The 15,039-nt window shown below is 39.0% G+C and overlaps 1 protein-coding gene across 1 annotated transcript in view; it reads left to right on the forward strand.

The window, feature by feature from the left end:
* ARHGAP15 (Rho GTPase activating protein 15) overlaps positions 1-15,039 on the forward strand; it is a 596,409-nt gene that overhangs the window by 532,858 nt on the left and 48,512 nt on the right. Inside the window, exon 13 of the mRNA XM_026510055.4 lies at positions 3,253-3,358. Coding sequence (XP_026365840.1) covers positions 3,253-3,358 — 106 coding nt within the window. The remainder of the gene's footprint in view (positions 1-3,252; positions 3,359-15,039) is intronic.

Raw genomic sequence — 15,039 nt, forward strand, 5'->3', positions numbered from 1 at the left:
GGTGAATATTTATAGAGTACTTACTTTTTACTGGTCATTGTGCTAGGTACATTACATACTATCTTGTTTAATCCATAAAACTGGCCTTTGAAATATTATTCAAAGAAAATGAGAAACTTGTCCAAGACCACACAGCTGATAAAAAGCTGTTACAGAACTCAAACCAAGGTCTGTGTATTCCAATCCATGTTCATTTGTTCGCTAATTCTTTCTTCATTCACTTAACCTGCTATATGCCAGTATAAAAGCTGTCTAGCTTTATGGGAAAACTCTCAGGTAAATGGGAGAACTTGACAGGCATTCAAGCCATTGAAATACCATGTGGAATGTTGTATAAATAGAATGTCTTAAGTGCAATGCAACACAGAAGAGAGCAAAGGGACTCTGTCTAGGGAAGTTTATAGTTCTTTTATCTAATGGTTTCACAAACTTATTAAAGTTTTAATTTCTGCTCAAGCACCATGGCAGTGACCTTGCGAATTCAAACATTTCCAATTAAGCAACCCCCAACCTTTCTTAAACCAGAGTCATATGTTCCCTAAAACTGAGGTTTGCTGGATGTAGCCTTTTAGACCACTCTCCACTTATTGTTTCTCAAACTTAATTTATGGCTGCTACCTCTGTTATCCCCAGTGCCAACTGATCCCTTTTTTGAAGGCTCTGACATTGATCTGATCATTCTATGGCATGAGATTTCAGTGAAATTAGAAAGGTTTCCTCTCCTCTCCCAACATCATTTTTATTGCTTGAATCTAGTGGTTCACCAGCTCCTCAGGGAAATTATACTACTAGCATCAGGCCAAACTATGCAGAATGTCCCCACCTTGTGAATACATAAATGTATGTATATGTATTTGTATATGGATACACATAGATATATATGTATATATATATATATATATGTCAATATACTTATATATAATAATTGGTGTGTGGTATTAGCTTCAGATGACTAGAAACAAGGTATCCGAGTATCCTTAGAGCTTTGCCCAGGACATCCAATACCAATTTCACTCTCATCTTTATTGAGTTGTTTAACTTATTTTTCTGAGTTTGTTATATCCCATAGTATCCAACTGGCCCTATGAAGCATCACATATTCTTACCATCATTAAGCTACAAAGGGGCTTTCTACACTTTTGACAGAAAGATTTTATCTTCTGTCTGCTATGATGTTGGAACTGGCTTTTCTTTTTCTTTTTCTTCTTTTTTCAATTTCTCTCTCTCTCTCCCCCCTTTGTCTCTTTCATTTGCAGTTGTCCAATCCATATTATGTTGGAACTCTTCTAAGAATAACTGCAATTTTGAAAGCTCTAACTGTGGGAGGCATTATTTATAGGCCTTTGTGGTTTTGGGAGGAAGAAGAAAAGTTTCCAAGGCAGAGTTCTACTAGGAAGATTGCCCCCCACTCCACTTTAGCCAAATACCATCTTTTGCAGGATGTTTTCCTGTAATTCCTTATTAAAAATTTCTTTTGCAGCAGTGTATTTAAAAACTGCCAGTTTCTGAACTCTTTCTTCCCCCACTATGTAAAGTGTATATACCTAATAACAGGTGAAAATGAATTGGGCTTTTGGGAGCACATTGTATTAGGAATTAGACTTTAGTATCAGAGACTCATCTTCAAAGGCTTCAGTACACTCTAGCTGATTTTCTTATGTTAAAGAAACTCAGAGAGTACAGGACTGGTCTGACTGCCCCACAGATTCAGGGAAGCTCTTTTTAGCTGTGTGTTCCACTTTACATCCAGATGGATGGCACACCATTCCATCTACATTCTGGGGAGCAGAAAGGTAAAAAGACTAAAAAGTTAAATGAGTTCCCTGCACATGTCTTCCCCAGAAGTTCCATCTATCACTTTCACCAAAAGCTCATTGGCCAGACATGGTCACATGGTCACTCCACCTGCCAAGGAAGCTGGGAAATGACCTCTTTTAGCCAAGTACATTGCCATCCCCTCAACAATGTGTTGTCTTGCTAAGGAAGAAGAGAATGAATATTGGCGGGTGTGTACCTTACAAATTACCTGAATAGATTGTCTTTTCCAACAGTGACCTCTTAAGGATCACCATGAGCTCTGTGCTAGAGGTTAGAGATAGAATATAGAAACGAAAGGTACCTAAGTCAATGTATATAAAGTGTTTAGTTTCAATAAATAATTATAGTTCTAAGTCCTGGTTAAAATTATGGTGAGATGAATTCTCTAGGTGCCAAGTAAATCAATTCTTATTATGCCATTTATGCCCATAAAGGAGAAAAGAAACAAAATGAGGGAAAACAATCTATGTGGTATGCAGTTTTAAACAACTTCCTATTTTTCTAATGTATATGATTAGTTACTATATTTTCAATTTTTATTTTTTGTACTTTTTTATTTTATAGCAAAAACAAAACATGTTAGGGAGAAAAGATAGCACAGAGTAATAAAAAAGATTATTTCCCCTTCCACAAAATCAAGTGAACAATAGAATATTGGTAATGGAGTCACACTGTGCATCCTCATCTGTTTGTTTTCTCTTGCTGTAACAAATTATCACAAACTCGGTGACTTCAGACAACATTATTTTTTTATCTTACATTCCTGGAGGTCAGAAGTCTGAAATCATCTTCACTGGGCAGAGATCGAGGTGTTGGTAGCCCTGTGCTCTTTCTGGGGGCTCTCTTTCCTTGCCTCTTCCAGTCATTAGAGGCTGTCTTCACTCCTTAGCCCATGGTCCTTCATCACACAGCCACGTATCCTTAGGTTTCCACTGCGGCATCATCTTTTCTGACTCTGATCCTCTTGCTTTTCTCTTAACCACCTCTGTGATTATACTGGCCCCACTCAGATAATCCAGAATAATCTCCCCATCTCAGAGTCCATAATTGAATCACACCGGCAAAGTCTCTTTGGCCAGAGAAGACAATATAGTCACAGGTTTCAGAGATTAGGGCATGGACGTCTTTGGAAAGCCATTCTTCACCCTACCAAATCTTATAAAATAGTAAAGCATTTATAAAACTGATTCAATACCTGATCTTAACAAGAAGATTATGTCAAAGCCACACTGTTGCTGCTTCATATTACTATGATCTACAGCAGAGTCAAAATAAAGAAACTTCATAATAATGATGTTGAATACACCTGTTCTCTTTGGCTGCTGATTAGGACTTTAAGTTGCTAAATCTTTTTCCAAAATTTTCCTAAGGAAATACCCTCATGCATTTATGAAATTTCATTCTTTTCTAACCTTGCTTTTATTTTTCTTTCAGAAAAGCAAGACTACAACACAAGAATTGAAACTATAAAGTCTCTTGTGCAAAAACTCCCTCCACCAAATCGTGACACCATGAAAATCCTGTTTGGACATCTAACTAAGTAAGTTGTAAGGGTTTCTGGGCATTTCATTATATTATCATTTCTTACATAAGCAGTATTTAATTTCAAATATCTAAGACAAGATTTTCCAAATGCATCTATCTCAAATTTTCCCCTTAGCCAATCTAAGTCTTCCTACAGAAGCTGGAGAATGTACTAGAGGTAGGAAGGAGAACCTACAAAAAGAACTTCTAAAATAATGTATTTTTTTCTGGTCTTTTCAATGAGTAGATATTTGCTGATTCATTGTCATAACCTGACCCAGAGCCGTAGGATGGACTGTCTTTACTTCATTATCTAGCATAATAGGAAGAGCATGAAATAATTCAGACATGAGTTTAAAACATAACCTCATCATATACAAAGTGCTATGACCACAAATAAGCTGCTTACACTGTCTGAAATTCAGTTTGCTCATTTGTAAAACGTTGATTCAGATTGATAAGGTGCTATCCATGTAAAAAGCTAAGAGAAGAGTATGAAGGCAGAAAAAAACAGCAAGTGTAAAGGCCCAGGGGTCCACAGAGTTTGATGTATTTGGAAAACAGAAAGCAGGCTAGGATGGCTAAAGCCTAACAAGCTAGGGGTGGTGGGAGTAGGAGTTAAGGTCATAGTGATTAGACCGACTGGTGTCAGATCACGTAAGTTCTTGTGGGCCTCCCTGAGAGATTTGGATTGTATTCTAAGTACAATTACAAACCATAAAGAGTGCTAAATTAAGGGAGTATCAAATATCACTCTGGCTGCCATGCGGAGAATGGGCTGCAAAATGGAAGCAGGGAGACCTACCTGTAAGGTGGCAACCATGGTGGTCAGACAAGAGGTAATGATAGCTTACGTGGAGTCCTTAAAGAGATAGATTGGTGATGGGTCAGGTTGGATCTGTTGCTGGTCAGAATGCAGTTGGAAAAGGAAAGGAGAAATCAAGTGTGCCCCCTTCAGGTTTGGGCTTAGGCAAGTGAAAAAATGGTAGTATGACACAGATGGGTTGAATAAGAAGAGCAGACTGGAAAGTTCCATTTTGGACGTGTTAAGTTTGAAATGACTGTTAACTCATTTGCTCTCTGTTAACACCTTCTTCAGATAAGGCAGAGTGCAATACAAGTGATGAGGTTATAGCTTCCACCATATACCTATAGTAATGTTGAAGCCTGATAAAGTGTCAAATAGACTGGACAGTTTTGCTTTTATGAGATTAAATCTCCTTAATCACCCATTCCTTGGGTTGAGTCATTCCTACAGATTATTGAACTAATCCGTTACATGATTTTTGACTGTGAATTTAATACATGTAATTGCACACACAAAAAATTTAAGCCACAGTGGTGCATATAGATTAAAAAGTGAAATTTGCCTGCTGGTTACTCTTAGCCTTCTGAGCAGAAGTAACCAACTTTTTTGTTTTTATGTGTATACGTATATAAACAAACATGCATATGACTGTTGCTGTGTTAAAGTTTATCATACTGCACATATTGTTCTGCAATATTTTGCAACTCATGGACAGTCTTCCATTTCATTAGACAGACTTGTGTGATTCTCTCTAATGATGATATGATATTCCATAATTCACTCAATCAGTCACTGCATTAGGGAACATGCTTTAATCTAATCCATCGTATTAGTTTCTTTCTTATTTTACCCCAGAGGAGAACCTGTGCCAAAGTTTAGACCATCCCTTATTGCTGGGATATCCCTTCTTATTACCTCCACATACTGGCTATAATGGGAAACCCAGTGTGGCCTAGTGAAAGGATCTTGGTTGGGCTTTAAGGAAATAAAGAGAGCTCTATAGTCAAATCCTTGTTCTATACTTTACTTCTCTTATGATCTCAAGAACATAAAATTGGATTAAATAATATCAACCATACCTTGTGGTCATGAGAATTAAATGAGATAATGCATATAAAATGCTTGGCATAAGGTAAGCATTCCTCAAATCTAAATTCTTTTCTCTTAGGGCCCAGACATATCATGAAAGGGGTTTCAAGTTACAAGTAAATACTGGAGTGCTTATGCCAGTAACTGTAGCTGGACAAAGTCATAAAACAAATGGAAAGTACACTGTCTAATGCTATGCAATACCTAGTCTTGGAGATCTTGAGAAATATCTATTACCCAGTCTCAATTATTCCTTTCTTTTCCCCAACTGGATGAACAGCTATAAAATGAAGAAACTTTGAGTCATCTAAATCTTCCTTTGAAAAAAATAAAACACACAGATGAAAATCCATCCAATTAAAAACCTTGGAAGGATGAGAATCCTCCACCTTTACGCCACACCATCCCATTATTATATCACCTTCACAGCATTCACATTATAAGATTTTTCATTATAAATGGGGAGAAAAGTGTTATTTGCTAGTCACCAACCTTTCTTGAGTGGTGTGACCATATTCCGCCCTGCACTGATTTATAAACTGGGTTTAATTACCACAAGTGTGTGCACATGATTATATCTTGTTAATCATTTTTTGCCAAGTTTTGGATAAACAGCCAATTGTGACATGTCATGAAAGCCTGAGAAGACTAAATAAGAAGACTGTTTAATAGGAATTTTAAAATCTTCATGTTTGAAAGAATCATTAGAATGTTTTCCTTAGGCCTGATACATTTGGTAGTTCTTCAGAAAATCTACCATCAACACTTGTATATACTGTTTATTTCAAATTGTTGCAAATATATATATTTTGAAGTTTGTTTAGTGAGGGTCAGGGAATGTAATGAAGTGCCAAAAATTCCACTTGACCTACGTACTCCGTAGCCAACAGAAGAGAACTCCATTTTTGCACAGCACTGAATGAAGCATTCCCTTCAAAGCAGAGCAACTACCAGCTGAGAAAACTTAATACAGCACAATTGGACTAGAGGGTGGGTGCCAGTCCTGTCTGCAAAAGCCAGAAATTTTAAAGGGTTGTGATTACATTAAGCATAAGATGACACGATGGCTGCACTGGCTGAATAGTCTCAGAGCCCAGGGTCCGCATTCTTGATCAAACTCAAGGTCAAGTTCTATGCTTTTGCTGTGATAACATGAGACCAGAAATTCAGAATAAGCTATCATCTCAAAATGCCATCAACCAGCAACCTTTATTAATAGCCACTTTCACAAATTGACATTACGGTGATAAGTACTGTAAGGTCCTGTAGTACCTTCTGAATCATCACATAAATGGCAAGTTCTATCTCTATAAAATACGTGTCAAATGCATTTTCCTTTAGCCTGCTTCTTTGGAAAGGCAGGGAGGCAAAGGGAAGATGAAGCTAATGAGGAAGGAGGACCTAGAAAGATAAGGTTTAGTTGCTGATGGGCAGTAGTTGGAGATTAAAAGGAGGCAAAGGAGTTACATAAGCAATAGAGAACCACTGAGACTTTATCTATGGGACACTTGTATGATGTGCTCAGTGTTTATGAAAGTAGTCCAAGAACAGAGTGTAGCGTGAACAAGATAGAAGGAGAAAAGAATCCAGGAGCCCAAAAAGGAGTTGTGGTTGGATTAGAGTGAAGAACATCAAATGGAAAGACATGGCCTAAATCTTGAGAATTTTCAGAGGAAAATTCCACACAATTTTTATTTCTCTCATTTCTTTATCCCCATATCCAATTAGCCATGGAGTTAAGTCTCAGGTTTCAATGCTGGGTGATTGTGAAAATAGTCCCTCTGACAATAATAATAATAATAATAATAATAATAATAATAATAATAACAAAGAGCAAAAGGAGATACTGTGTAGAAGGGTGCACCCTTTTCTCTATTTTGAAAATATAGAGGAAGAAGAAGATGAGGTTATTGAAACTAATTAAATAGGATGAATCCCATTTTGTTGGATGTACATTGAGTCAAGCCCTTTATATGCTGCCGGTCAAGAATAAAAACCTTTCAAATCTTCATGTCTTTTGAGCCAGTCATCTTAAATAATGAGGGAGGCAGTTTATGCAGACAAAATTACTTATGACAGTCGCATTTCCACTGGTAAAAACTTGTAAACAACCTAAGTGTCCAGTGATAGGGGAAGGTTATTAGAATGTGGTACATCTTATCAGCTTAGTGAAATGTAGTTCCCAGATAATTGTGTTTTTTTCTTAATTTGGAGATAAGTTAAAGTCAGGGATACAATATCTTATGTACTCAAAAAGAGTATAAGTATAAATATGTGGGAAATTTGTGCATCTGGAAAATATTAAAAATTTTTGTTAAGATGTTAGTATTTCTTTCTTAGAGTTGTTGTTATGAGAGCCTCCCCCCCACCACATGTTGCTTTTTCTCTCCTAATAATGGTGTAGAAGGCAATATTGAGGTCAAGAAAACAGGTAAAGAAGGTAGGCTTTGGAATTAGACAGACCTGAATGTGAGTCTTGGCTCTGCCACTTATGGAAGGTGTAACTTTGAACAAATCTCCTCTAAGCTTTCATTTTCTTATCTATAAAATGGAGATCAAAATAGAACCTCTTTATCCAGTGAGGAGTAAATGAATAGTGTCTTTAAAGAGTCTCACACAGTACCTATCACTTACTATGTTCTAGATAAACATTATACATCAACATGTATCATTTTTATAGTGAGAGAAATAGAAGATAATTTTTAATAAAATAAATATAGGGAGAATTGTAGAAGCTTGGTTGCCAAGTTTCCTGGCTTCCAGAAAATTTTTTATTTCACCACCTAATCTTTTCCCAAAACCTGAGTCCCTGTGCTGGCCTGGCTCAGTCAGTTTCCCCCAGTCCCAGTGAGGCTGATTTCACCTGTTTGACAAACCATATGACATTCCGCACCATGCCCAATCCCTTGTGAAATGCCCAGACCAACTCAGCCTTGTCCCTAACTCTCCTATCAACCTGATCTGCATCTTGTCCCATGTTCACAGATCAGACTATTTTTACCATCAAAATGGTAGCTCGCTAAGATCATCTACTCTACCTTAACTCTTAGGATGGCGTGAGGAGGTTGGAGATAGGGCACAGGTCTTCTCTGCTTCTTCTCCAGAGCCTCCCCTGTCACACCAGTTCCCTAAGGACAGATCTCTTGCCTTGTAGTCTTACTTATCATATGATTCTCACAGTGAGAGTTTCCTGCCAGACAGCACAGCACACTGGCTTCGTGGGAGCCTGGTAAGTGATACACGTTGAAGCCTTGAAGCCGGTAGGGCCTTATCCTGTGCCTCAAACAGCCTGTGTAAACACTCCTAGAATCCTATCAACTACATATCTACCTGATATGTAGCACTGATCTTTTGAAGTTCTGGCATTCCTGTTGCCATAACTATGAGTAAGGTGTTCTAGCTACGGCTGCAGTCTTCCCCCACATTTTTATTTCCAGGATAAAAATCATACATGAAACATACAGAAAATTTAGAAATAAATACAAAAAAGTATTTCCACTAAGCTAAATTGAACTCATTTGCCAGATTAACTTTGTGGCATGAGTTTTGGAAGCCAAAACAATTTCACATTTTTGAGTGGGGGAGCACGTGAAAAAACATTCAATTCCCACGTAGGCATACATTGTTTAGGGAAAGTCAAATGTCTTAGAAATGGTGGCTGTTAGAGATGACTAATGTCATTCACTGATTTCCAAGAATACCTTTGTAAGAATATATTTGCTGCAGACTTTAGATGCAAATATTCTTATAAGAGACTTATACTTTGTAAAATCGGTTGAAAAGAAAGCTAAAAAATCTTCCCTTTCACATTGACTCTAAGAAAATCGCCCAGCTGTTCATAGAATTCCAAGGTGAAGGAATGATATGGCTGAATAGACAAATCTCATGGAAGCATGCCAGTTGAATGCCTTGTTGAAAGGCGAAACTGTTGAGCTGTGGCTATTTTGTGAGAGTAAACTGATATTTAAAGCTTCTCTGTGGTCTTCATGGGTGTTAAATAAAATATTCTGCAAGAGCGTGTCAGAGGCAACTCAAATGATGATGACCTAGAAATATAAGAGTTGAATGAGGAAACAATGGTGAGGAAATAATTCATCCACCCTGACTTTAAAATGGCGTGGTAAGCATTTCTGATATTTTGGGGGGGGGGGGGAATGACACATGGCTAAAGAATGAACTTGAAAGCCAGGAGCTCTTGCCCTTCTCCCTGGTCTTCAAGAGCAATGGCTGGTGAAGCTCTCTGCCTCCCATCAGGCCTCCGAGTGCTCAGCTCTGGTGTGCTTTGGAGCAGGCTATGTTTTTCTGTGCTGTCTTCTGGCACTCCACCCTTTTTCTGTACACTTTGGTCGCTCACCCAACCATAATACCTGATAGCCAACGACTTGCAGGCCATGGGTATTTTTACTGGAAAATGAGGAACCTGTACAAATTGTTATTTTCTTTCTTCTCTCTTTATTCTTTTCCTTTTTTTTTTTTTTTTTCCTGAGGGACAAGGGCTGCAAGTCATTTGAAATAAGCCAGAAGCCTAATAGCTCCTTTGCTTGTGTATTTGAAATGGCACCCTAATCACTTTGAAGAGCTAATGTACTTCCTATGGGCCTGAAATTTCTCAACCGGACTCCCGTGGCAGAATTTGGCCTGGTAGTTAAGAAAATTAATTACTCTGATCGTGAGGATGAAGCAATAGTTCCCAACTCCCTGTAGTAATCATTAAAATGTCATCTACTTGGGAGACATCTTGGCACAGGATTTATAAGGTTTGTGAGCTGGGGACTAAGGTTCAATGATCCTTCCAGTGGTGGATCCTTGTTTTGGAGGAAGGCTTTGGGAGATAAGGTTTTTAAGACCGCAGTGAAATTATTACTTTAGATCTTTTAATTTAACATTTGAATGGTAACATTAGCCACTGAATAATAGGAAACAAAACAAAACTTAAAATGGCTGCTGCTCATCTGTCACTGTGTTCTCTGTGGTTAGTAGTGGTCCACCCCGTGGGGGGATTTCCCTCATAAGAGGTAAATTTTTTAAGTTGTCCCATCCTTCTCTACTATGAAACTTGGCCTTTTATCTAATGGAAAGAACCAGGGATCTGGAATCAGAAGACATAAGCTCAAGTCCCAACCTCAGCCCTTAGAAACTATAATTTAAGAAAATCTTTTACTGTCTTTAACCCTCCCTTTCAGTCATGTGTGAAATAGGTCAAATAAATTCACACTTATGAAAATGTTTGTCAGCTGTGAAATCCTCTCTGTCTATTCCATTAGGAAGTCTTAAATGAGTTCCCACTATATTCCAGGCACTGGACTGGATCATAGGTTGGCCAAGTATGGCCCGCCCTTGAGCTACATACAGCTTCCTGCCTATTTTGGTTAATAAAGTTTTATTGAAATAGTCACACACCCGTATGTTTATGTATTGCTGATGGCTGTCTTCATGCTACAATGGCAAGAGTTAAATAGTTGTGACAAGTTGCACAAGGCCAAAAATATTTATCTGACCCGTTACAGAAAAAGTTTGATGGCCTCTCAACTTAATGCTAGAGGCATAAAGAGGACTCCTATCCTCACTTCTCCTATGGTCTCCCAGCATAGATAAATTAGTAAACAGTTGCAATAAATACGGTGCAAAATTGCAAGACGTTGTAAGAACCCCAAGCAGGACCTGGAATTTAGCCTAGAGAAACCAAAGAATGACTCCCAGGGGAGATGGCACAGGCTATCTTTAAAGATGTGGGTTTGGCAGACAGGAAACTTGCTACAAGGAGAGTACCAGGTACAAAGACATGTGGAGGAGGAGAACTATGGTGTGGTGAAGAAAGAGTGAATCCTCTGGCATGACTGGAGGATCAGGAAGCATTAAAGAAGTAGCAGAACATAAGCCCAGAAGTCATGAAAGACCTTTCACAGGCTTTATTGAGGAATTTGAAAATCATTCTGTAGACATTAGGTAAATCATGGAAGGGTCAGAAGCAGGAAGGTAAGATGATGTGATTTCTGTTTATAAAGATTACAGTCTTTAGAAGCATGAAGGGTAGCCTGTAAGAGAGCAACACTAGAGATAGTGAAACCAGTCATGATGGGAGAAATGGGGACAGAGATAGATGCAAGAGGCACAGAGGAAGTGGATTCAATAGGACATGCTCACCAAGGGTATGCAAGAGGTTGAAAGTTTGGGGATGTGATGTGTGCTTCTTGATACCTCATTAGCGAATTCCGTTTGAGGATAAGCAATATCTGTTGGGAATGCAAGAAAGGTGATTGGGATCTAGGTATGAATTTGGGAGTCATCAATTTAAAGGTGAAATGGGGTAAGGTCATGAATAACCCCAAGGGACAGTGTGAAACCACAAGAGAGCTGAGGACAGATTCCTGGGGTTGTCTAACATTGAAGGAGGGGTCAGAGGAAGACGCTGGGGAGAGAGTCTGAGAATGGCATGCATGGTGATAGAAAATTTGGCAAGAGCAGAGGTATTGCAATTTGTGGCTGAGATCATTACTTCTACACAGAGGGCCTAGCAAATTCTCGCGGTAACAGAACATCAGGCAGAATTTCTGGTAATGACCAGCTACTGTTCTACCCTTCATCCTTTGGTTCCTGAGAAATCACAGGAATAAATATAATAACAGGGCAGGAAAAAAAAATGTTATTCTATAGCATAATCAGGTCCTGAATACTGATAGAGATGGAAATGATAAAGAACTGAACAGGTCCCCTCTTCCATTAGATCATAGGTTCCAGGACGGCAGGAATTTGTGTCACTTTGATTCCTGCTATATCCCCAGAGCTTAGTACAGAGTGCCACACATTGTAGATCCTCAGTCATTTTTTTGAACAAATAGGATCACGTGACGTCATTGAACGAGAAGATAATAATCTAATAGCCAGTAATGTTTCCAGTTAAGATCAACTGGAATCTTGGTACCTTGAATAGTTCGGACTAGAACCAGGGAATATTCCATTTTGAGAGTATTGGTTAGTAAGCTGTTCCTCTCAAGTTTCTCTCTCCTCACCTGATATTTATCTTTTCATCATGATGAAAAGAAAAGCAGCTGTGATCACAAAAGAAACAGTATTAATATTAAGATCGCATGTTAAGAGACCCTGAGTACGATGAATGAGTGGTCAGAGAGGCTTCCCCTGCGGAGGAGCCTTGGTCAGCGAATGTGTGAGTGCCCATCAGTGTTGGAGCCTATGAGGTTAGTTCGCTGCAGTCTAGGGTGAGTTGCCAGTACTTCTAATTCTTAATTGTCTGGAATTTGTAACAGATCTTGGGATAGAAAAACTTCACTTCACATCTTCTGTCCTTGTTCCCTCTATGAAACTAAAGAATCTCCATTGCTCCTGTCTCCTATCAACCCAATGACCCTGTCCATCACTGGTTCCAGATCCACTATTGACTTCCTACCACCTGGAATTATTGAGCATTTGGTGAAACAAACGAACAAAAATGATCTTGATTACAAAAGCTTGCCCTTTGCTATTAAGTATATAAAAAATTTGATTCCCCTATTTAACGGAGCAGAGACACAGCGAACTTCAAAGTGGAAGGGGGAAAAAAAACTCAACCAGACCTCAAGTCACCTGATTTCCAGTCTACTAGACCACACTCTGCTTTCTTGCCAATACCAATACTTGATTGTGTTTCCAGGGAAGAAGGAATGGTAAAACAAAGAGTGAAAACGACCAGCCAACCGTGATAGAGGCACAGGCCTATCCCTCAAATTCCCTTTTTTTAATTGAACACCAGCTATAATCCCAACACTTTAAATAAAATTACCTAACTAATTAGCAAATTGACATATTTATATAAGGGGTTTTCTGGCTGTCCTCTCTCTCTCCCTCTCTCCCCTCCCTTTCTCGCTCTTTCCCTCTCTCCCTGTAACACATTTCTTTCCACCCAAAAAGCACCAGGGAAACTTTGATTTCTGGGGTTCTTTTTAAAAAACAATTTCCAAATCCGCATTCCTTAAAGCTGTGTGTGTGCGTGTGCATGTGTGTGTCTAGGCACCCTTGGAGAAAGCACGTTTTTAAAAAGGCATTGATGGTTCTGCCTTTTACCACCTTCTTTCTCCTCTTTAAATGGAAAGCACTGAACCCAGATGCCCAACCACGGAAGATATTCTTCCAGAAGCAGCATCTGGCTTCCTGGCAAGCCCTTCAGGCAAGTTGTTTGGGGAGCTTTGCAGTTGTCTCTCGGTCTGTCACGTGTATAAGAGACCGTGGCCTCTCTGGCTGGCATGTCCAGGCAGCTGCCAATTCCTTTCAGTTCACCTTTAATTCTGAGAACGAGCTTCCGCATTTTCATTTCTTACTGGACTTATTTTTTCTCCCCACTGTCCACGAGTTTCTCATTGCTGCCTGCCTGTCAACTTCCTTTGCAGGCCTCTGTCTTTTGAACCCGAGTGAAATCCTCAGCTGTTTAGTACTACATTCAAAGAGGTGACTTAAAATAATATTTCTTAGGCATTTCTTGTCAGCATAGCTCCTTGTAAACTGTGGGGTAGTTCCTTGAAAAGAAAAGCAAAACATTCCATTGGAGTAATTTATTCTGGTCTGTACACAAGACATGAAAGTATTCTTGACGTTTTTGTATTATTTAGTTAAATCATATTGGCTTCCCACATCCTTGTCACACCATGAACAAAAGAGCATCGCAGGACTGGAAAACATCAGGCAACACAGCAGCATTACAACTAGCACCTGCTTAAGGGTATTAAATTTTTTTAAATAGCTTCGTTTTTTTACCTGTATATATATATATTTGGTTTTTTGGTTTTTTGGTTTTTTTACTTGTGAAGGATTCTGTGTGTGTGTGGGGGGGTTTATGGATAATTGCTAAGAACACAGAGTCCGATGGTAGCCCACGCACGAGGAAGCCGTGACAAGGTGCTGACAAGTCCAGCAGCAGTACCCAGAATGCAGAGGAGAAAGCAGAAATTAGAGCTGCAGGGTGACATCCAGGAATAGTTAACACAGGGTAGCTACACATTTCCATGTTGTTGGGTTTTTTTTTCCCCCTCGTGCAAGAAAAAGTGCAGATTATATATGAGATTTCTGATCTCAAGACTGTATTGTCTGGTCCGAGAAAAGATGGGACTCAGCAGTGGACAGGAGGAAATCTCAGCCATTAATAATAATTGGTCTGTGGCCAGTGGCAGACTCAACACACACTTGACTTTGAAGAGATACACAACTGAAATCATGGGCTTAACTGGAATGAGAGTGCCTGGGGAACAAGGAAAAGAATTTAAGGGCTGTTTGGATCAGGACATTGGGGAAATCTCCTTTGAAACCATCGGTATGACAGTAGAGCTCGAATTTAAGATTAGAATTTTTTAAGTCTGTTTTATCTCTGCCTCAATGACATTTTTTGGTTGTAATTTTTCCTCAGGTGAATTTGTTAATGTGCACAAAGGAAGTTGAAAATACATGCTAAACTTAGAAACTTGATACTAAATATTGCCCTTTGTGTAGAGATGAATGTCTCTCACTTCCAGTAATTTCCTCTCTTCTGTATCATATTCACATTCTTTTTAGTCAGGCTATTTTCTCTTACATTTTCCCTCCCCTCCCCCCCGCCGCCTTTCCTCCCTCATATCATCATCATCCTTAAATTCTTCTTCCCATTCCCCTCACTCTGAGAACTCTCTTCACCCGCAAGCATTGCAGCCCCCATCCATCTCCCATTTATTCAGGGCACATGATAGTTACATATCGAGTAACTATCGTGATAGACATGGAGCTGGAAACGAAAACAATTTTACCAGGATGACAGTCAGCCCCTAAGAGCTGGGAACGTT

Source organism: Ursus arctos, unplaced genomic scaffold (genome assembly GCF_023065955.2).
Source record: "Ursus arctos isolate Adak ecotype North America unplaced genomic scaffold, UrsArc2.0 scaffold_1, whole genome shotgun sequence".
Classification (NCBI taxonomy): Eukaryota; Metazoa; Chordata; class Mammalia; order Carnivora; family Ursidae; genus Ursus; species Ursus arctos.